Consider the following 22,872-nt stretch of genomic DNA (forward strand, 5'->3'; position numbering starts at 1 on the left):
ACAACAAGAAGGTTGTTCCTTGCTTCCAGTCAGTTAGCGTTGACCTGGTTTATAACTTTAATTTCATACATACTTCTTTTCAGGTAAGACAATGAACGACTTGCTGTGCAGTTATCTTTAGCTCTGCTAAGTTTGTAACACGCTTCCAAGACAGTTTTCTTCCGGCTAAACTTAGCTTGCCATCCTAAGCTAGGCTAACGTTTTGTTGGCCAACTTTGGATAAGTTGAATTGAAATGAGCTGGCCAGGGTTGACTCAAAAGTCAGTGTTGCTAACATAAGCTGGCTAATGTAGCTCATTTAGAGGCCACTGTCAAGGGGTCGGTTGTCAATTCTCAGAAATAGTAGAAATATTAAGGGTAATATTTTGAAGTGTTGATTTGGCTGACGTGCTAGTGCAGGTAGAAATGAATGTACAATTAATTTTGTATTGGCCTGAGCTGAAACTGAAAAGCTGGGGCGTTGTCGCATTTCGTTAAATTTGCGATACTACTGAAACGTTTTAGTAAAACATTTCTTTTTCCTCCCGCCAGTATAAAGGTGTGTGAGAGCTAGGTTTGAATTTTTAACCAAATGTCCTTCATGGCACAGTCACCTATAAAACTTGGACAATGATAATTACGTAAATGACCTTTACTGTCCGAAAATCTCTTATTTTTGTAACTCTCAGTGGGCAGCTTTAATGGTAGTATCAAAAGCAGGTGTTTTGTAGACATAACTCTTTAGACACCTGTCCCTTGTTTGTACTGCTGCTGTTGTGCTTGTAGGTTTCTGTTCAATAACAGTGAGAGCTGACATCTTAACAAAACATATCCACTCTGTAATGTCACAGTAGTTGCAGTTCAGTATGGAAGCTGGCGAGGAAACTAGTGGCAACATGAACTTGAAGAGACAGAGAGCACCTTTGTCAGATTCTGAAGACAATGTCCTCTCGTCATCAGGTTTGTTTGTCTGTATTAACAAGACTGTCAAGGTTCACATCTTTTATAAATACAGAATGTCCACATATTTATAACAGTATTTCAGGTCTTTGTATATGTGACATATATCTTGTCACAATTTTTCTGTCATATATCTCAGAGGTGAATGATGTCCAGAAGCGGCGGCGTCTGGAGGCAACTGGTCAGGAGAATCGTAGCCCTAAACCATCCAACTCTGGACGCTTGGTTGAGCTAGGGACAAAGCCAGACACACCGATGGTTCCCTCAGTCCGGTCCCGAGTCCAGCAGCTCACCCAGCGAAGAGAGGGTAATCCTAACTTTTACTGTTGAAGCAGACACTCTAATGTTTTGTCCACCCATTTTTTTTTTCATTAATGAGGGTGACTAAGCATTAGAGCCACCTCAATGTATAAGGCAAAACAATTCAGCAGAAGACCCTCAACAAAGTACAACCTTTTAAATGACCATAAAGCCATCTCCAACTCCTCTCTAAAACTGATTCAACAAAAACCTACATTAAGGTAGAATTTATTAAAGGTCTGTTGTATTAGATTGCATCAGTCTCTGCTACGTGGCACTAATAAACTGGTGCCCAAGTGTAAATGTGTACATATCTGTACATACAATGTGTTATGGTGTATATTGGCAAGTAGTAGTACTCTTCCAGATTGTGACTTGTCATGGCAAGTTCAACACTCAATATGGATTATCTTCATACAAGTTGATAACTATGTCCAGTCTGTGTCAAGCCGATGTGACAGTTTGGATGTTAGATAAAATAATTTTTTTTTTGTAGGAGCTCCACTGGCCCAGAGGTGCCTGTCGGATCCTGGGGCTGTCAGCCCATCAGCCAGCATCTATGACAAGGGCTTGAAAGAGCATCTCCTCGGTAAGCATGCAGAGGAACACACATTTAAAAACCTCCTGAGAATAAATATCAGACTTGTCTGTTGAATGCAGTGCTACTTTGATATTTCCAGATTTCAAAACAACATGTACAGACATGGAAACTTTTAATAGATGGAAGTCAGTACAGGGCTGCACAATGTAATCATTTTGCTTGTATATGCAAGTGAAAATTAGTGTGCAGAGTTCCTCCGGATGCCTGTTCTAAACCAGTTTTTCACTTTGTAAGGAGTGGGAGCATTTTAACAGTCCTTGAAGAAACCGCAGTCCCCACTCCCAAACCAGTCCCTCCTCCCTCCAGCAGTACCTGCCCAGCTGGAATTTATATCAGCAGCAGGAGGGAGGAGAACAAAACATGAATGACTGATAGGGCCTGATTTCTATGTTAATAATTCAGTTCATTCATTTAAACTTCACCCAGTGCTTAATGTGGGGAATGTTATTTACTTTATACAGATTTCACATTTAATTTCAAGGAAATGTTGTTGAGTTTATATAATGGACAGATAAAGAGAATTGATGAGAGTACTAGAATAAATAAAATCCTAACTAAACCCATGCCTAGTTCTGACACAATTATTAGAAATGCACAACACAACATTAGCAAGCAGCAGCTTCTCATTTTTAGCCGGGGTTTATGTTCATATTCATTGTTTAACATCATATCATATCAGTTGTCACTAACTAATGTAAATTCTATTATTCATTTTAGAAAAAACTAATTTAGAAGACTCTATGCTGTTTTGAAAAGGGATGCGTTCATCAAGCACAATGCATACCTGGTCCCAAGTACATCTTATGTTTGAAATTTTTTAATTATCTCCTAGTTGAGTGTTTTTGCCCCTGTGATGTATGCATGCACCTAGCTACAGAGTCCTCAATAATAAAAAAAAAAAAAAAAAACCTAAAAAAAATTCTAAGCAACTTGGCAGCCGTTCCTGACATTTGTGGAAAAAATGGAAGCAGAGAATGTAATCTTGTGATATTTATGTTGCTCCCCTTTGGTAGTTGTCAGGAATGACAAGGAACTTTTACTCAGTGGCGTAGGTCTGGGCTATTGGATGGGTGGGTGGGTTTTGTGGGCACATGTTACTGGATTGGATACAGTTTTTGTACACAGAAAATACAAAAAGGCCTTGATCAACAAAACATGATGGTGACCATTCACTGATATCAGTACTTTGGCTGGCAAGGTATTAAGAGTTAGTTTAAAAAAAAAAATAAATAAATAAAAAGTTACAAAAAGAGTGAGAACCAGATTAGAGTTTTAGATCAGAATTTTTTTTGTGTTGCTTATGGCTTACATGGCGTTGGCCTTGTGTTACAATAACATACAGAACTCCACAAATTAAAACTACAGTGAAGCCATGAACTGGCCTATTTTGTTGCCTCAAACAGTGCATGACAGGCTTCCTGCAATGTTCCTTTAATGATCCCTCAATGAAATGTTTATATTTATTAGCATCAAGGATAGATTACCTAAACTGGGCTAGTTGTACTAATCCAAATCCACTTGAAGTACACACCCATTCAGCTGTAAATGTAGGAAAATATAAATAGATTAGAGTTTGGTATCAGCAGACCTTTTGATTGTAACAAGAAAGCATCATCAGGATAATGCAATGCAAAATTGTATCTATAAATTTGACTTAATTTTCTACTCATGTTTGGAAATTCATACCTGTTTGTCCCGCCAGGTGAAGAAGAATTCAATCAGCGAATGGAGCGGTTTAAAGCGCCTCTTGTAAAGGCTGCCCCTGCACTGAGCCCCTTAGACCTCTGTCCTCGAACCCGCTCCAACTTTGTATCTGACATTCATCAGAAACTCCAGGGCACTACAACACCCAGTTCCAAGGAGGCCTCTCGCATGCGCCAGGTTGGTTTCATTTTAAAATGAAAACGACCTCCGTCCAGACAAGCGTTTAACTCTTTAACTGCAAACAGGGAGTGGATTGTCTACTCTACAGTTGATTAGTTGCAGAAAATAATGAAGATAATGAAGTTGTTTAGATTACCTAAATAGATTCTGTCTGACATCTGACATGGTTTCCCGGTTCAGGAGCGGGAGCAGGAGTTGAACCAGCTGCAGTTCCAACCAATCAGTGAGAATGTCTGGCTGAAAAGGAGCAGCTCTGATCCCTCGTTAGCTCAGGTGGGTTTGTACTGTGATATTTTGTTAAACAATTAGGTATGCTTAATTCGTGGCAGTTTTGTCATGTCATATTGAATTTTCAGACATTTTGAAGGTAAATTTGATTTTCTTAGCTCCTAAACCACCAATTGACCATGATAAACTTGTGATTTTCTCACAATAATTTGTGTAAAATTGGATTCATTTAATTTGTGTATTAGATTACACCCAAGGATTTTTGATTCCAAAAAGACCTTACTCTCCAGATGACTGATAACTCATATTTTTAACATGTCATTTTTGTTTTTCTAATGTTTAGTAGACTCTTTTCCCTTTTGTTTGAGATTCATTACACACCTGCTTGTGTAAACATTAGCAGGGAAGGACCCCTCCTGGCCCTTCATCTCCCTCCTCCTGGATCCCTAGATCTAGAAGGAGAGTTCACTGGCCTCCCAAACAGCCCTGGGATGTGAGTCAGTGATAATAAAAAAAACCCTTTAGACTGTCTGCTCACTTTGTGCACATGGGCAAAACTGTAAATACATTACGTACATAATATTGACTTGGGCATTGATAAGAATTAAACTGGACAGGGAAATTTCTGTTTTAGGCAGAATTTCCCCATTTACATGTTCCAGTCGTCAGAGGAAGGAAGTTCACTTCTTACATGGTGCACCTTTTTAATTCTGTGGTGTGGTTTTGGGGATGTTGGCTGTCCACTGAAAAAAATAAAGGATTATCATCTTACTTATCATGAACACTAGTGAACAGTAACTGTCTTATGCCTTGTTTCATGTTGGAATCATGATGAGGTGGTGAACTGCTCCACAGAGAAGAAAATACTTTTTCTTTTAAGTTTCATTGTCACTATCCTCCTTAATTTCCCTGTAGTGAACAGTATACAGTCCAGACCATAAGTACTTGGACAGTTAGATGCTTCAGAAGTAATTGGACAGATACATGAAGTCAAAATCCTGTGACGCTCTCCCAGGCCTTCACTATTATCATCTTCACCTCATGGTCACCTCATTGAGCTGCTTCTCAATCTAACTCTAACTGTAACTCTCAACTGTTGGTCAGCTTGTGAGTTTCATATGTATGAACTTAAAACAACACACAACTGTTCAATTACTTTTGAAGCCTTGCGATTTGCATTTAAAGCTATATCTCCTGCACAGTTCTTTCTATATTGATGTAAACAGCAAATAAAAGCTGAGATTTGGCAATTTAATGTAGTATCCATTATTTTATGTCAAATTCAATGTACTAAAGGACAGAGCCTGAAGAATAGAAACTGTGGAAATGTCTAAATACTTACGGATTGGACTGTATAAATGTATCCTAGTTCATTTGCTTTTGTGGTTTGAGTTAGCTCTGGTATTCGGTGTGTATTGAAGATGACCTTCACATAAAATCACAATCCCAGCTGTTTGTTATGTTTGTTATTTTTCTCATTTGTTTGCAGTAATCTACAGTTCTGCTTCCCTACCTCTTATTCTGAAATGCCAGTGCTGATATTGTTTCTTTCAGGTTGATGATGCTGAGATGAAAGATGGCAGCTTCACTGAAGCTCCTATATCTGGTGCAGAAAAGCCACCTGTAAATACAGCAGGTGAGACTTTTGGTATCATGTTTTCCCTGATAGAGTTGATAATGAAATGGACTGTAGATATTTTCTATAACTTGTTCATACTTCGCCTTGGTAAAGTATGAATGTGTCAGGTTTAGGAATCTCCTGAATTGATGTACAAGGTCAGTATTGATGCCCATCCATCACAACACACAGTGGCTGTATACACAGTAAAGCCCAATTCAGAGATCTATTCCTAACCAGAGATCAACCAATCCAAGACATTGGTATAAACATTAGAATTAACTGGACTGCTCATTTGTTAGCTAGGTGTGATTGATCTGCATTAAATACGGAACAATACATAGAACAATATTATTAAAGTTAGTCCAGAATAAACTAATTTAGATGTATCGGTGTCTAATTAAGTGTGTGATGCAGTGTGAAGCAGTGAAGTGATGTTTTGTTATGATCCGATGTTACTTAACACACACACACTAATGATCCCACACCGTGAGGTGGGGCTGCTGGATTATGGCAAAAATCATAATCATGATATTTTTGATCAATATTGAGATCACAATTATATAACACTAGTACTCATTGACTTTGGAAACACCACATATTTATTAAGCTTTAGAAAAAACTTTGTCTTTTTAACAGTGGACTTTCTTGAACTTAAAATATGATTCAATGGAAAAATAAATTTAAAAAAAAATGTATTTAAAAAAAATTGATTAGATAAATAAAATAATCAATAATATATAATATCTAAATATATACAATTAAACACAAAAAATTATGGGGCGCCTCGGTGGCTCACGTGGTGGAGCACGTACTATTGAGGCTTAGTCCTGGCTGCAGCGGCCCGGGTTCAAATCTGACCTGTGGCCCCATGCTGCGTGTCATCTCCAGCTCTCCTGTCTCTCTCACTGTATCTAGAATAAAGGCATAAAAAGCCCAAAAAAATAAGTTTAAAAAAAAAAAAAACAGCAAACTGCTCAAGATAATGCACTCCTACATACATTACTATTGTACGCCAAGACGCAACCAGGAAGTGGATGGGGGAAGGGTTTTTGTAGGAGTGATGAAATTTGTTGCAAAACAATGCGGCACAATAACCATTTTATTGAGATTATCTTGTTTTCATAATTGTTGAAAGATTGTTGGAAGTTACAAAATCATAGTCAAAAATAAGATTAATTTCCCTACTGTGAGGCATACAGGCTTTTATTTCAAAAAGGAAAAAGCACTGGTATCAGATCAATAGTCAGCCAACCTGATTATTTCCTGGCTATGTTCTTTCTGCACATGCACGCCGTTTTGATGTAAATCTGTTTCTCTGCTTCCCAAAGATGACAGCCTCCAAGCTGAACTGGTCCACTACAGGGTGTGTTTTTAACACAAACTCCTGCAATGAACATTAGTTAACACCTAGATGATAAAAAGATGGCTGTTGAGGAAGACAAATGCACATAGTCATCACTTTTGCGCATGTTACAGCTGAGAGGGCTGCTGGTGAACTACTGCACAGTAAAAATACTGTCAAAGAAAAATTCCTGCAGTAAATCATTGTGTATTAAATTTGTTCTGGATTTCCATCATTACAATGCTGTTGAAGTTTGTTACTCAAGAATATTAATTGAGTACAAATGAGAAAATAAGCAATGTTAATTCTGTTTTCAATTTATTTTTGTTTTTTTCTCTTTCAAAACAACAAAATAAAAAGTATCGATAAGAGAACCGTTAAAGTACCGGATCAATAAGCAGTATCGATAAAAATAGTAGTACCGTTAAAATCTTAACGATACCCATCCCTAGTCACAGCTGTTCCAATTAAATGCATTGGTGCATGTAAACACCAGATCATACGAAATCACTTCCCCTGTAAACGTTCGGGATGATTTCAATCAGAATGAAAAGATGTCTGCATGTAAACATGGCAAGTGTTTTCTGCAAGCAGGAACACATCAATAGTAGCAAGAACAAAGAATTGGCACACACTTCTAAAATCCAGTCAGTCGCTTCATTTGATATCATGCCAGATGTGTTTCCTTTGTTATCAAATCACTGTCTTGCTCTACAGATTTTAACTAATGTTTGATTTGATATTAATACTTATTACCTGCTCTAAAGTATATTAAGTATGGTGCTTAGGCACCTAGTGTTAAGATGTGAGACTAATCTTTTAACAGGTGAAAGGCCACCTTGTGACTCTGACGCCCCAGCAGCATCTGTAGAGCTTGAAAGCTCCAGTGAAGGGCAGCTGCAAATGGAATGGAAGAACCAAAATTCTCATCAGGGTGAAGGACTTGTGAAGGAGAAAGACCATAAGGCTTTATTTGGAAATGAAGAAGAGCAGCTAGGGTCCCAAGAACCAGAGACCCAGACTGTACTGAAGTTGTCTTTTAGTGAGGATCAGAGTTTCTCCAAAACACCTTTCTTTGAGGATCAGAATGTGTCAGGTCATGAACAGACACCGATAGAATCAGCTCATCCACACGAGTCTGACGAGACGGAAACAGTGGAGGTTTCCGAAGTAACTGAACACAGCAGGTCAGATATGTTTTCATTTGAAGAAGATGAAACGATGGGTTCTTCTTCATATGGTGAAGAGGAGATTGAGCCTTCAACAGATGAGAAGGTATTGTTGTGGAGATATCCTCAATACAAGGTGTGCAAAGAGGAAGAGTCTATCATGTCTGAAGGACAGGAAGAAGATGTGTGTGCTAAAGAGGAGGAAGGAAAGTTGGAATCATCAAGAGTGGATAAAGAGAGTGTAGGCAGTGATCACTCTGACATCCCGGACAGTGAACGTTATTTAGGTGAGATTGCTGGTTCCTCTGAATTACAAGAAGATGAGAAACCTAGACCAGATGAAGACTCTGTGAAAGACCAGTCTACTTTAAACAGAGACCAAGTTAACATAGAGTCCCATGAAGACTGTTTTGAGGGAGCAGCTAAAGGAGATAATGATACTTTTACAATAAGACAAGACCAGAAAGACGCAGAAGGATATACTCATAAGGATGATATGTGTCAACAGTCAAAGGACATCCAGACAATCAATATAAAAGAAGACAACATGGATGTAGAGTCAAACTCAACAGGCCCAAATAGCAGAATGAAACAAATAGAGGCATCTCATTTTGCAGATGTAGCTCAGATTCAGAAAGAAACACAAACAGAATATATAGACCTTCAAAGAAACACTGAAGCTGAAGCACCGTCAGTGACAGGGGCTAATGCCGAACCAGTAGTCATGGATACAAAGGCTCCAGCTCTGAGTTTGACAGAGGTCCAGGTATCAGAATGCCTGTTGGAGACAGATGAAGCAGCACAAGAAGCAATAGATGGAAGGCAGGGTGTTATAGGTGGGCTGACAGAGGAAACTCACAAGGCAGAGGGAGGAGAGAGCTTAAAGAAAGTCACTTTTGTCCTGGAACCTGAGCTAATCAATGACTCATCCCTGTCTGAGACCAGCACCTCTGTGGAGTCCAGGGCAGAGACAAGTATGTCAGGTGAGAAAGGCGAGATGTACTGTATATGTGAACACCTGGGCTGCCTGAGGACACCTGAGGAGAGGGGGAGCACATTGGTGAAGGTGTTGGTAAACTGCAGACACTGGGTTTACATGAAGAGCATGTTTTTGAAAACACAGGGTGACTCAAGACTTGAACATGCTTCCCCATGTGTCTTTGTAAAACTATTATTTGAGACTATGGGCTTCATTTCAAAGATCCAAATCTCATTGTCTGAAGTATGTGGTGCAAGTGCATTTAGGCTGTGTCCATTTTCTTTTTTGCTATTTTTGACGCCAGAAAAAGTCTACACCAGGCGCATGGTTCAAAAGGGTTGTACTTAATCTCTTAGTTATTTATGGGAGTGTTTTGGGCGTAACATACAATAAACCAATCACAGTACCTCATCCCATTCCCTTCAAAAGCCAGGCAGACGAACTTTGTCGGTCTACAACTAGCAAAGACACTTGCGTTGCTCTTTGCGCCGTTTTGCAACTGGTTTAAGATAGGTGTTGGGAAAATATCTAGATAGACATTATAAAGAGACCAATATGGCGTCTCAAGCACACAGTTGGTATTGCACAGGTGTGAGGAATAAAGGTAACAGGACATACAGCTGTCCACATCTATCTGTTGTGAGTTTTCTTTATTTTTAATTTTTGGTTTTCTCAAAACTCACCAGCCATCGACCGGTTGTAGAAATTTTAGTCCTTATTTGCTTCTGAAACTGACTTTTGTCCATTTTTTTATGTTTCTTTCCTTAGATACTGAACTGAGCTCTCATGATGAGACCAACACCTCTGAAATAATTGATCGGATGTTCGAGGAGGTGCTGGAATACGCTGGAAGGATGGAGGAAGGGAGGGGGGATGATGAAGATGCTGAGGACCGCGATAGTGGTATTGGTGCTTGCTCTGGAGACAAAGATAAAATGGACACGGTGTCAGAGAAGGGGAAAAGGGAACAAGAGGGAGAAGCCAAAGAAGAGTATGATGAGAGCAATGGAGATGAGCTGTTAACTTTCCCTCCTAGCGGCATCCTCTCTCCTCTCAGCAAGTCTGTAGAGGCTGTGGTGACCCCTCTGGTAAGATGAATTGATCACTTTGAGCTGTTGACAACTTCCATTAGTACCACTGCAAAAGTTAATACATTCAGAAACTAAAATGTTTTGTTGTGTTTTTAATGTTCCATATTCCACCAACAGCGGCTAGCAGCAAACCAGGAATCAAATCCTCCATCTCTGCTGCTGACTCCAGAAGAGACCACCACTCCTCCTGTTGAATCTGCTCCTCTGTATAGGTACAAGCCATTTGTACAAATTCAGTTTGGAATAAGCCCAGATTGACTTCTCAGTCCTTAATCACCAGTGATGTCTTCTTTAGAATAAAACTGCATTATTGAATTGTTTTGATATCATTATTGAATTGTAGATGTCTTAAATTATGCCTTTTGTCTTCTTACTGTGCCATAAAAGCTGCATCGTATTCCACTCATGCATTTTTAGGTACATGTTGATCTGTATCAACATGTAGTTACACACTGTTTCTCAAGTATTTTTTAAAATATATTCTGAAACACCCCAATGGCAAAACATATAATATACAATACAAATTCAGGCTTGTATTTGGTTGGTTGTTTGTTGAATATAATTAATTTAATGACAGTACTGAGTGGAAAAATCAGCTCCAGTGCATGAGGCAGCTGTACTGTACGTATTGCACTATAACATGCCTAACTATAATTTTATGTTGGTTGTTGGCAGCGTTGATGCATACCGAACACAAAGGCAGAGCAAGCTGCCCGCCATTCAGAGTGTCACCCCCGGGGTTCAGAGACGAGCTCCAGAGAAGTTACAACCCCAACATTCTGTCAACAACAAGGAGAAAATCACAGTGAGTCATTTTTCATTATTCAAGAAAACACACTAACTTTACTAATTCAGTCAAATGAAACTGTAGTCTGTCCTGCAACTGCTGAAACTGACCTCTGTGTGATTGAATTAAATCTTGTACAAAGGTTCCTTTACCCATAATGCTAGGTGATGTTCTGTGTCTCTCCAGGCTCTTAATGAAGAAGCAGGGAAGCTGCAGAATGTAATCAACCAGACCCTGCAGGCTCTGAGCTGCTGTACTGATGAGGAGCATGGACGAGGCTCGCTGGAGGAGGCTGAGGCTGAAAAACTACTGCTGGTCTCCTGTATGTTCACCTTTTTGCTTTAATAGTCCCACCTTTGTGAACCATAGATAGGTCACCATGTTCACATTAGTCTGTTTTTATAGAACAGCAGCAGCATCCCTTTAATATGTGGGTACATTTTACATTCTGCTGATAAAGTAATACAAACAGAATAACAACAGTATTGATAACATTTTTTTGTTATTGTTGTTTATTGTTTCATGATAAACAAGTAACTGTTTATCATTAAACATGTAATGATTCTACCGAATCAGCTCAAATTGCTGTGAAGTGGAATGAGCTAGAAACTTAGCATATTAACTGGAGATGATCTACATGTGCTTCCCAAGAAAGATGAGCCCAATCAGCCAGATGGTGACACTGTAATTTGATACACAAGTCCAGCTCAGTGTGTGCTCAAAAAAAGCCTCTTATAGATCCTATAGATTTTTTGAAAAGCAAATTTTTTTGACATTTCCTAATCAATACCAAATTGTCTGATCGTTATTGCACTAAGCTTATCAAAAGTTGCAGAAAGCTTGTTAAGATCTAATAAAGTTGGTGGGGAAGGGGGCCAGGAGCCCAGTCCCAGAACATGGCAGCCCGCTAGGATTTGTCCTGGTATGCCCAAAGGCCAGTCCAGCCAGCTAGTTTAATCTACCGTTCTCTCTGTCTATTACAGGTGAGAAACGCTCTGCCCTGCTGGCAGAGGTGTCCAGACTGCGGGAGGAGAGGAACTTGGAGACTGGAGAGGCAGCAGGAGAGGACAGGGAGTATGTTTCCCAGCAGCCCTGCAGAGGGACTGTCAGCATCACAAACATCCAGCTGCCTCTGAAGGTGGAATTTGTCTGCTCCTCACACAGCCGAACAGGTACCACAGCAAGAACACATTTCTACTATTCTGTATTTTTAATTTCCTCATACAGTTATTGAACATTGATGCTTTTTCAATAAAAAGCCTCTATTTTAAAATTCAGGGCTTTATTAACACAAACATGGTGGTTGACATCCACTGTTCATGCCCTTGTTTAGGTCGGCCAAGCCACTACTTTTTTGTCCTGATCCGTTATGGGCCCTGCAACATCATCGCCACCCCGCTGGCCACAGCTGCTGATGCTCAGAATGGAGACACCATCTCCTTCCCTACATCTGTCACTCTGTAAGCTGCAACTTCTCATCCTGTCTGTGGTTATTTCTTTGATGGAAATCTCTGGACAAATAAGTTGGTGGCGTCTCTGAATTTAAATGTGTATTTTCAAATAATGTATACTCCAGACTACTTAGAGCAAATAAGGAAACTCTGTGATGCAAGTCATATCTTTTTGCACAGATTTCATGTTGAGGTTCTGAAATAATTTTGCCCACCTGCTCTGGGAAATTAAAGAGTCTTGTGACTGTATCATATACTGTGTAATTGTTACAGTGGAAATCTATGATGTAGATTAAATCTTGTCTTCATGATATTTCAGGAAGGATATTCGCTCATCCTTTGAGATTGATGTGGAAGTCTACAGTCTGGTGAGACACAACAGTGACATTTTGATTTGCTGTAGTTCTTAATTGAATTAAAAATGATAGAGAAAAGTGAAGTGGTTGATGCCCCAGAATCCTGCATTTTTCCAATCCACAAATTGACATTTCATATTGTTTTCTATATTCCATCATATTAATTTTTTTCTTCAGTGGTAGGAAGTTGTTAAATATGTCTTTATGTAAACGTGAAAATCACTGAGGGTAAACCCATCATTTACAATGATGTTGAGTAGATAAAAATATGAGTTAAAAAAGAACATCAATTAAAACATAAAATTACAATTTATAAATAATGTAATAACAAGAATCAATTAAAATGAGTACAAACAGAAATTAAAAGGTTAGAGATTAAGAGAGACCAAGAAGTACCAACAAATTCATTTTTAAAGTGCTTTGTAGTGAGTTCAGGTGGACGGTTCAAAGAAGCCAAAAGCAGTTCTTCCAAGCTCAGTATAAACTCAAGCAACATGGATCACAAGCATCATTAGTCCTGGTCTAATGTTGTCCAGTGGGCCAGACTAAAATGGATGTAAGATATGAAGGCAGTTTTTCAATAAGGGCTTTGTAAATAAACAAATACACATTGGGCCTCTCTGAAGGAGAGGACGATCCAACCTTTTTATACAGAATGCAATGATGAGTGTTATAAACATCAGCAGTAATCAACCTGAGAGCAGAGTGGTAGATGGCATCAAGGGGTTTTAGAGTTGCAGCTGAAGTCTGTACAAGATGTCACTATGATCTAAAACTGAATAAAGAGTTTTTTCTACAGAGCAACAGGAAGCAGGATTTATTCCTAAAGAAAAATACAATCTTCTGCCTTAATTTACTCACCAGATTTCATACATGATTCTAAAAGGATAAATTCTCATCAATCCAAATGCTAAGATATTTGTACACCACCACTCTCTCAATAAATACTGGTGCCACTTTTTTGTTTTGTTTTTACAGTCACAATATTTTTATTTAAATTGTAACATCATGGAATACAGCCTCTAGCGTTCACATAATATACTGTATACTTCAGCATATCATAGCTGCATTCACTGAGAACGTAGGAAGGAATAAAGAATTGATAAATAAATAAAACAAACAAATGATGATGAGATTATTTGAATCAAAATTTCTGGCTCCGGAGAAAAGCATAAATTGAGATTTGTCTACATTAAATCTAACTTATGGTTATTGAGAGCAAATTCTGTAAAACAGAGCTAGAGCGATTCTATATCATTCTATATCAGACTACAGTATCCACAATGCAATACAAAACAGTATCATCAGCGTAAAGATGGATATTACATCCTGTTGTAGAAGAAACTATCATTTATGTAAAGAGTGAAAACAGTTTTCTTTTTTATTACTGCAAATGCACGTCACTGTTACTGTTTGATTTGTCTGTTTTAATCTAGTCCCACACCTCAGGTAGTAGCTCCAGCGTGGACCGGAACACCACCAAGTCACGGGTAAGTGGGTGACTTTCTCAAAAATGAGCCAGGTGTGTATTTATCAATGACAGTCTAACTCATTGACATATATCTTTACATATTCAGGTCACACCAAGAAAGCTTCTGAGCACCATCACAGTGAGTGTTTTTATTTCATGCCCAAATATTGTGTGTTTTTTGTGATACATTGCACAGATGTATGTGCTTAACTTTTTCTTTTGTTTTCAGCAGAGATCCAATAACAGTCTGACATGTGAGTTGAGTTTATTTTGGTCAATATTTCTTGGAGTACAAGGAGGTATAATTTTTCACTCACTTCATTGACTCTAGAATGGTAGCCAGTAAATGTTTAAAAAACAAATAAGCCTGGCAAACACTGGTCATGATGGTCATGTATTGACTGACTGACTTATGTTATGAGGTTTGATTCTGTGCTTCTTTATCCGTCAGCTGCTGCGCTTCCTGCTCTCAACACTCGACGCTCCAGTAACTTCTGTCTCGTGGGCTCTCATAAGATCACCTTGGCCTCACTGGGACACAGCAAGTTCCCTCTGGATAAGGTAATTTTTAATGATCTGATATTGATGGGATGAGCTGCTCACAGTTTATTAGAAGTGAACACATAGTTTTTATGCTCTGGGCCCAAAGATTGTGTCTGAACTGTGTGATTGTGAACTGTGTGTTTATCGATGTTGGTGAAAGCAGGATTGTTGATCAGCTGGATCATTTTAAAAGTTAAAAAAATAATAACTTACAGGAAACTGTTGAATTTCAATTCATATAAAACAGACCCTCTCCACATCAACTCAGACACCTGTGTAATCGGCATGTAAAAAGTAATATTTCATAAACACAGTTTGGCGGATGTTCTTGTAACTGCAGAGTGCTTCTGTGGAAACTGTTCATTGACTGATGATATTCAGAGGAGAAAAGCCTGGCCCACATCCACTGTCACCCCCCCATGTATTTTATTTTTGGTCCTTGCATCATTCTGTTACACTTTCTGCACATGGGTGGGCTCACTGGTGATGTAACATGTCTATCTCCCCTCCCTCTGTCTCGCTTCCTCCACTCAGATGAAACTTGAAGGAAAAATCAGGAGGCTGCTGGGAGATGAGTTTCAGGAAAAGGTTTCACTCTTTTGTCAACACTGTCACCCCTTTTATCTCTCACATTTCCTTCTGCTCCTTTGCAAAAACTAACCCCAGACTCATGATTTCATTTCTACAGATAAACCGCCACCTCAGTCTTGATTGATTTTGTTTGTGGTGAATGAGTTTTCTTTTTTAGTTCAAGCTCTTTCCCATCTCAAAAATCCATTATGCTTGTATTTTGACTCCAGAAGTCGGTACATTTGTTGCAGAAAGACAGTGTTTAAGGCCAAAATAAAAACAAATTTGGAGACATTTACTTTGTGATGCACATTTGTATGTGTGAATTCACAGTAAAATGTACAAATATTCTTACATCTCTCCACCATGTTTTTTCTAGGGATGTCCCAAACAATTTTTTTTTTTTGCCCCGAATCCTGAACTGAGTCTTTTTAATATTGAGTATCTGCAGATACTGAGTCCCGATCCAATACTTCGCACAGTGCACCGTCAGATACATTAAGATCACTAAAATCAATCCAATGTATATGCTTGACAATTGAAAATCCGTAATGTTTTTTTTATTATTATTAAATAAATTAAACTATTGATAGTCACAACCCTTGTTGTAAAGCTCCGGTAGGGCAGTATCTGAAATGTAGTATTGAGACGGTGAGGCGCACCATGGCTCCAAAAATCAGCAAAAACCTGCGGTCACCACGATGGCCAGGTCATCCAAGGTGATGCACTCAGTGACATGCTCTGTAATCTTTTAGCTCTCCTGCTGCCTTGAGGAAATTTCTCTCTCCTTGTGAAATTATCGTCAGTGTCCGTTGCCTCAGTGCAGCCTCTGCATGAGTTACCTGAGTGAACTCACTGTGCTCCTTTTTGACTGTTTTTTTTTTTTTTTTAGGTGCCATATCAAATTGGTATTATTGAACGCAGCTCTGTTACTACCGCTGAATGAAATGCTGGCATTGCTGAAATTACAAGTGGCTGTTGCTTTTGCTTTGAATTTAAAATATTTCCACACTGCAGACATTTTATACACGTCCTGCCACAAATTGTGCGCTGACATAAAATACATGATCGGGCTGAGGTTCGTGCTTAATATAGCCTGTACCAATCAGTTAAAAAATGCCTTAATTGGCCCTGATACCGATCTTTGAGATCGACTTTGGACATCCCTAGTTCTTCCATCATTCAGTGTTGGATAACATAACATCTCGGGAAAATAGTGTCAAACTCTTTCCTCCTGTAGTAGCAGTATATGTTTGTGTATGTGAGTTAAATGTCTAAATATACAAGAAGGATTTCCCTCCGAGATGCAGTATGCACCGTGGTGATACCTACTCATATAGACACTAAATGAGCTAAGTTATAACCACATCTGATCAGTTCCCTTTACAAACTGAATGAAGAGCATGTTGGAAGGAAATTCTTCAAAATGTGGTTTTATTTCTTGCTTCTCTTGCTTGTCTTGCTTCTCTCGTCTTCCTCATCAGACCAGTTTGACAGCGTGTCCCTTCCTCTTCCTCCCTGCACTGCAGGTGCCGTTTCTCTCTCCTCTAGAGGGCAACATCTACTTACGGTTGGGCAGCGAGAGTCACTCTAATGTGCACCACCAAGGCTTCCTGGTAAGTAATGTTTCCTTTTTACTCAACACTCTGTACACACACTGTATTCAACTGTTAAGATTTAGAGCAAATTCTTGATGTAATTCTTGTAAATATGCATTTAACTTTTCCATAAATCAAAACAGACTAAATGGACATTTTCCTGAAGTGTTAGAACAGTTTTAATCTGTGTTTTTGGTGCATTTAGTTGCATTAAATTCACTCCCTGTCTTTTTGTGGTTCTGCTCTCAGACAATGTTTGAGTTGATCAGTGGATATGGGGTGTGGCATCGCCGATATTTTGTCCTGGAGGGATGCAGCATGTACTACTGGAACCACCCGAATGACAAAGAAACCAAGGTAAGAATCGACCAACAGACAAATGTGTAGATGTAGTCGCCACATTGCTTACAGCAGGTTTGACTCTGTCTTGTTTTGGAACCTCTCAGGAAGCAGAGGGCAACATCTCTCTGTCCAGCTCTCCCAGTCAGTGCGTCAGGCCTGTCAAGAGGGACTCCTGTGCCCGACCTTTCACCTTTGAGCTGGTGAGCAACATCCTACATCAGCAGCAGGACGACAGCCAGGAAGCCTCAGCCAAGTAAGTTAGAATACAACTAGATCTTAAGAAGTTTGTGACATGTAAGATGATAGATACACTTAATGTCTTTTTAGTTATAACTGAGAGCTTCGAACAGATCCCAGGGGTTTGTTTTTGATTGTGTTCATTGGCTGTAATCAACTTACAACTTCCATGTGTGAATCCTAGACCCAGAGCTGTTGGTTATCTTGGCCAATACAGAATAATACTTTTCATTTATCATCAAAACCTGTTTAAATATAATTGTCACTTTTGTTTACAGTGTGTATGTGGCTCTTCTGGCTGCACCCAACTAGTGATGTCACAGTGGGTGTTTTATTTTTGACAGCTGATGGAAAACACCTTATGTGACATCACTAGTTGGGTTGTGGCTTGAGAATTATTTAGAAATGGGTTTAAAGTTCTAATCTGTAACTTTTCCACATTCAAATGTCTAAAACAACTAGACCTGTGTTCTATATGTTGTTGAGTTGTGTTCTTACATTTTCCCAAATGTTTCCATCAATTCTCAAACCAGAGAAATCTGTGATTTTAATCATTGTGATGTTTCATTGGTCGCCTGTCAGTGACATCATATCCTCTATGCTCATGTGTCAGTGTGTTTGTCTGACTGAAGCTCAACATTGACTTTTATCTAGTTTTAAGCCACATACACTTTTTCCACCTCGGTGGTTTTCAGCTCTATATTTGAAGCAGATGAAGGATTTTAGTCGTCGGACGTCTGGATCTGAAGTTATCAGAGAAACAAGCTGAGGAAATGTTAGACAGCTCAGCTCCCAGCTGCTGGAGACGTCCTGTCCTGTGTCACTGAAGAGCGTCGCTCAAACATTCACACATGCGTCATTCAGTGTTTTTAATGGTTAGAATCACCAGGTCTGTTTGTTTTCCTGAACCACTGACACTGAAGGAATCCAAGCCGGGAGGAGCTTACAGTAATGGTGGTGAAGACAACTCCCATCATCCCACACTATTTCATGGCGTCACCCAACACTGTCTTTGTTATTGTTTTGATTGAGAGAGCCCTGGAGGCAGAATTTACAGATTGTGTTTAATTGTTAATTGCACTGTTTCTGGGATCACAGTGAACAAACTGGACGTTCTTCTTCTTTCTTGTTCAGGTGTTGGTTTTCAGCTGACACCAAACAGGAGAGACTGGACTGGATGGAGAAACTCAACCAAGTTCTTTTGGACTTTCACACATGGAACCGAACATCAGTGATCCAAACAGAAAGTCAGCAGTCACACACGTTGAGCAGTGGGAACTTGAGGGAGAGCATACTGTAACTACATCACTAAGATGACATACATACTCATACAGTTGTCTGGGATGATGAAGGCATCCTGGATGCAGCTTTTATGCGCTTGGTAGATGAGCTGACATCAGGGTTTAGATCGAAATCAAATGGCCACATTATAAACATATAACCAGGCAAAATGTATCTCATGTTGATTTATCTTTGGGAGATGTTTCTGATTATTTCTTTTAATCTGAATCCAATCATTACTGTTGGTCTCTACTTTTATTTGCCAAGTTACAGTTGCCATTTGAATATTTTTAGTTTTTCTTTATCATGATTTTGTGGAAATCAGGTTTTATTTTGACTTTTTTTTTCTATGGCAATCAGCTGCTTTAGCCTCTGCTGGCACTATTATTTGGTCACTTTCAGTAGCTGAGGTGAAACTTTTCTTGTAGCTCATATATTTTTGAAATAATTTACTTTATATTTAGGTCCATATTGTATTTTTGTATCATTCAAACTGGAAGGATACACAGATTTATATAGATACACTAATAAATATTGAGGGAGAAGGAAATCTTTAACTCTACTAAACTGATCTAGGATAAGAATGTATTTGAAATGGCCGGGGACACTACAAATTATTAGACTATTGAAGGAATGCTAGCTAGTGTGGAAATGGGAGCCTCTCATAGACATTTAGACATTATCTGCCTCTTTATAGTGAAATATTTAGGGACACAATCAATCTGTTCTAAGAAGTGAATGTGGGTTGTTCCACTGATCCAACAGATTCTGTTTCCGGTCAAAATCTGTATCTGTTCCTCCTGTTGGCACAGTGTGTCACTGGTGTCTTGGAGGTTTTACTTCCTTCTCTGTGGCCTGAAGTGTTCACTCATATTCCTTAGTACACAGATTGTGTTACTGCTCATATATAAATCTGTATATTTACATATGTAAACCCATTTTTTATATGTAATCCACTAGATGAGAGAAGTGGTGAGGTAAAGTAAGAGGGCCAGCAGTGATGCTGCTACGATGAATGTAGTCTGTTCTGTCTGATGTCCTGTTTTTTTCCATGTGTTTCCACCTATCAGTCTGTCACTATGTTCTAAATGTTTCTCACGTGAACTCTCATTCTATGCACTTAATGGAAGGTACCAATAAAATAAATGGAATGAAATGGCTACAGAAACAGTTAATAAGCTAATTTATAATTACTCATCAATGTTATGTACTGTAATATGACTTTTTAGTGGAAAACATGTTAAAGTCAGAGCACAGTGTTATTTGAATTGGATGTATGTGTGTACATTTACATTCACATACAGAAGAATGTAAAGGTTTAGGTGGCTTAGCCATAGATCTTCTATACATATGGAGCCTGAGAGAGACTGGCAGGAAGGCAGCTCAGGTCAGGAATGTCAGACAGGAAGTGGTCTAGAATTAGACATCCTGTTCGTCCCAGAGCCCCTCTGGGTGGAGGTGCTGCTGGATGTTATGGAGCTCAAGGTGATGACAACAACAAAGGGGAGGGGAGCACTTCGTTCTGCTTTCAGGACACACACAGCTGCGTTGAATGGGCCAACAGCAGCTGTTTCAGCATTCTTATACATGTACACTGGGCGGTGGTACAGTACAGTGGATTTCTAATGGTTTTGTCACCTTCCACAGCTTTGGCAGGCGTATGGCAGTGATTTACATTCAGTACATGTGGTTCATGCAAATAGAAGCTTGTACACAGTCAAATGGATTATTCAGATCTGTCCATGTGAAACATCAAATTGCATTTCTCCAACAATATGCCACTCCCTTAATTGACTTGATCTGGCTCCAGTTTTTCTTTGAACTGATCACACTCTGTAAATAGTTCTTCAAGTTTATCTTTGTTCAAAGTCGATATTGACCTTGCCTCGTGTTTTCTGGATCTGGCAACGTACCAGTGTTAGTTGGTAAGAGTGTTCTTGTATCACTAGAACCACGAGGTCAAAGGAGCACTTGGTGATTCACACCACTTATCACAGAATGTGGGGTTGGTCAGGCCGACAGTCGGGGATTTCTGGATCCGTAGGCCACAGAGATCCTTGTCTTAAAGAGTCACTTAATGTGACTGCATGTAGAAAAGTGTTGTTTCATGGTTGTATAGGTTCTTCAAAGTCTTAGTCCATGAGGAGAAATCTACATAAAACACTTTGAGGATACTAAAACATCAAAATGTCAACATTTTACTAACTCCGACCTGCTCCTTGGTAATCTGCTTAACAGACAGACTGTTATGGTGGCACTAGAGGAGTGGTCAGCACCATTGTCTATAGGCAGGACCATCCAAGAGAATTTCATCAATGTGACCAAAAATGTTTTGCTCTGGGTTAAGTGCTGGATGGACAGCCAGCCCGAAGCCACAGAAGTTAAAACGTCATCTTTAACTGATTTCAACCTGCTGAAAGCCTGTGTCCGCACATCAGATTGTCGCTCTACAGCAGAGTGACCAAGCTGGAAGAAACACTGGACTGCAGTAACAGCTGCTGTCACTGACGAGACGAGAGCGCAGCAGGTCAGCGGCCTTGTTGTCCTCGGTGATGTGGCCCCACCCTGACAGGAATACATTCTGCACAACATCCTGGTGTGTCAACCGCTGCTCTCTTCCGTACACCACCCTGGAGGAAAAACTGTTCCTGTGTGGCAAAGATACAAGAAGTGATGCTGAGGAGCGTGGCCTTGCTAGCACGACAAGCAAACAGTCGCTTTGACAGGATGATCGTCAGACAGATACTGAAAATGTCAGGACGACGCATTGATCAACACATCAGAGGATATTTCAATCAAGGGCTAACTCAGGCAGAAATCACACTGTCTCCATGGTTACCGAATGATGCATGCATGAGAGATACAGATTATCTGCATGTCACTTGTGACTTAGTGTATGAGGCTCAGTCAAAACCGCTTTCTCCTGATAATATCTCATTATCTCAGGATAACGAGTTTTGTTATCTTGAGATAACAGGGATAAAAAAAGTATGTGAGCATGGCCTTTCTCCGTTTCCGTACATCTTCTTTATGCATCACTATTTTGAGATTAAGGAAGTACTCAGCTTGGCTTTTTTTTTTTTTTTTTTTTAAATAAGTAAAACACAAGCTACACTACCGTTCTCAAAGTCAGTTCTTTCACAGTTTGTCCCCAGTTCACATTTTGTTTGTTATTCAAAGATAACTCCCACGCACAAGTCTTAAACTTGCATGAGAGAATGTGAAGTGCAGGACTGAAAGATGATGATGGTGCTGTGTTTCCTCAGATAGCGTGTTTGAGCTGGCTGCAGCTCCAGGGCCACTTGGTATGCTCCTCGCTGTGTTGTGAAGAGGTCCGGGAAGCTCGGAGGCGTAAACAGGGTGGTGGGGTCAGAGGACTCAACATGGATCGCAAATAAACAACGTTCCTTCAGTGGTAGCAGCCAGCAGTGGTCAAACAGCTGCAGAGGATCAGAGAGTCAATGACACAGTCTGTTTTTGTTTCAGGGAAACGATTCAACACATTTTATTCAGCATCAACAACAGAGCCACAAAGTTTACACCTACCTGGTGTTGCAGGAAGTTATGTGAATCATAACTGATTCACATTAAATAAACATTTCCTCATTTGGCAGATGCCTTTATCCAATGCGACTTACAACTGAGGGACAACAGTGAGGCTTCAGTGCAGTAGGAGACCTTGGTGTAAGTCCTAAGACCTGATGCTGATGTCTGGCTGAAATGGTCTGAGACACCTGTAAAGTGCCTCATGATGAAAGAATAATAGTCACTGACTCCATTAGTTCTTGGCTCCTTTGTGTTCCCATCTTTACAGTGGTTTGTAGCCTAATGACTTATGCATTATACATTGTTTCTTCCTGTAACTGCGTTTAGTTGGTTTCCCTTTACCAGTCAAGGAGACTCTCAATCTCCCAAAAGGTTTTGTGGAACATCAGGTCCACTTAGCCCCGACTCCCCCCACCCCCCTCACTCCTTCTGCCACCATCTGGATTGTCCCATGGGACAAAAACGAATCATTATTACTTCAGATTCAACAATTTTAATGTAGTGCATGTGTTTGAGTTCTTTTGATGCAATCAGTA

The 22,872-nt window shown here is 39.6% G+C and overlaps 1 protein-coding gene across 3 annotated transcripts; it reads left to right on the forward strand.

The window, feature by feature from the left end:
• Nucleotides 1–845: 845 nt before the first annotated feature.
• On the forward strand, nt 846–19,941 carry LOC111238836 (anillin-like). 3 transcript variants are annotated; one of them, XM_022768533.1, is made up of 22 exons: nt 846–939; nt 1,079–1,246; nt 1,736–1,828; nt 3,543–3,721; nt 3,905–3,997; nt 5,507–5,588; nt 9,832–10,151; nt 10,272–10,366; nt 10,830–10,959; nt 11,128–11,263; nt 11,925–12,113; nt 12,275–12,401; nt 12,712–12,760; nt 14,185–14,238; nt 14,326–14,358; nt 14,449–14,473; nt 14,671–14,780; nt 15,297–15,350; nt 16,862–16,948; nt 17,180–17,287; nt 17,377–17,525; nt 18,644–19,941. In XM_022768533.1, exons 1-22 carry the CDS (start codon nt 846–848, stop codon nt 18,807–18,809), a joined length of 2,541 nt encoding a protein of 846 aa, XP_022624254.1. In that variant the 3' UTR covers nt 18,810–19,941. The 3 variants fall into 3 exon arrangements, with proteins under 3 accessions (XP_022624254.1, XP_022624255.1, XP_022624256.1); XM_022768534.1 differs by having other exon boundaries at nt 14,452–14,473; XM_022768535.1 differs by lacking the exon at nt 15,297–15,350.
• Nucleotides 19,942–22,872: the final 2,931 nt, after the last annotated feature.

Source organism: Seriola dumerili, unplaced genomic scaffold (assembly GCF_002260705.1).
Source record: "Seriola dumerili isolate Sdu_G_001 unplaced genomic scaffold, Sdu_1.0 BDQW01001690.1, whole genome shotgun sequence".
Lineage (NCBI taxonomy): Eukaryota > Metazoa > Chordata > Actinopteri > Carangiformes > Carangidae > Seriola > Seriola dumerili.

What these genes read in the sequence shown, in the direction of transcription:
- LOC111238836 (XM_022768533.1), top strand. Translation starts at nt 846, where the DNA reads ATGGAAGCTGGCGAGGAAACTAGTGGCAACATGAACTTGAAGAGACAG. An exon ending in CTGATCCCTCGTTAGCTCAG is followed by an intron (nt 3,998 to 5,506) that starts GTGGGTTTGTAC and finishes TGTTTCTTTCAG; the next exon opens with GTTGATGATGCTGAGATGAA. An exon ending in ATGTGGAAGTCTACAGTCTG is followed by an intron (nt 12,761 to 14,184) that starts GTGAGACACAAC and finishes GTTTTAATCTAG; the next exon opens with TCCCACACCTCAGGTAGTAG.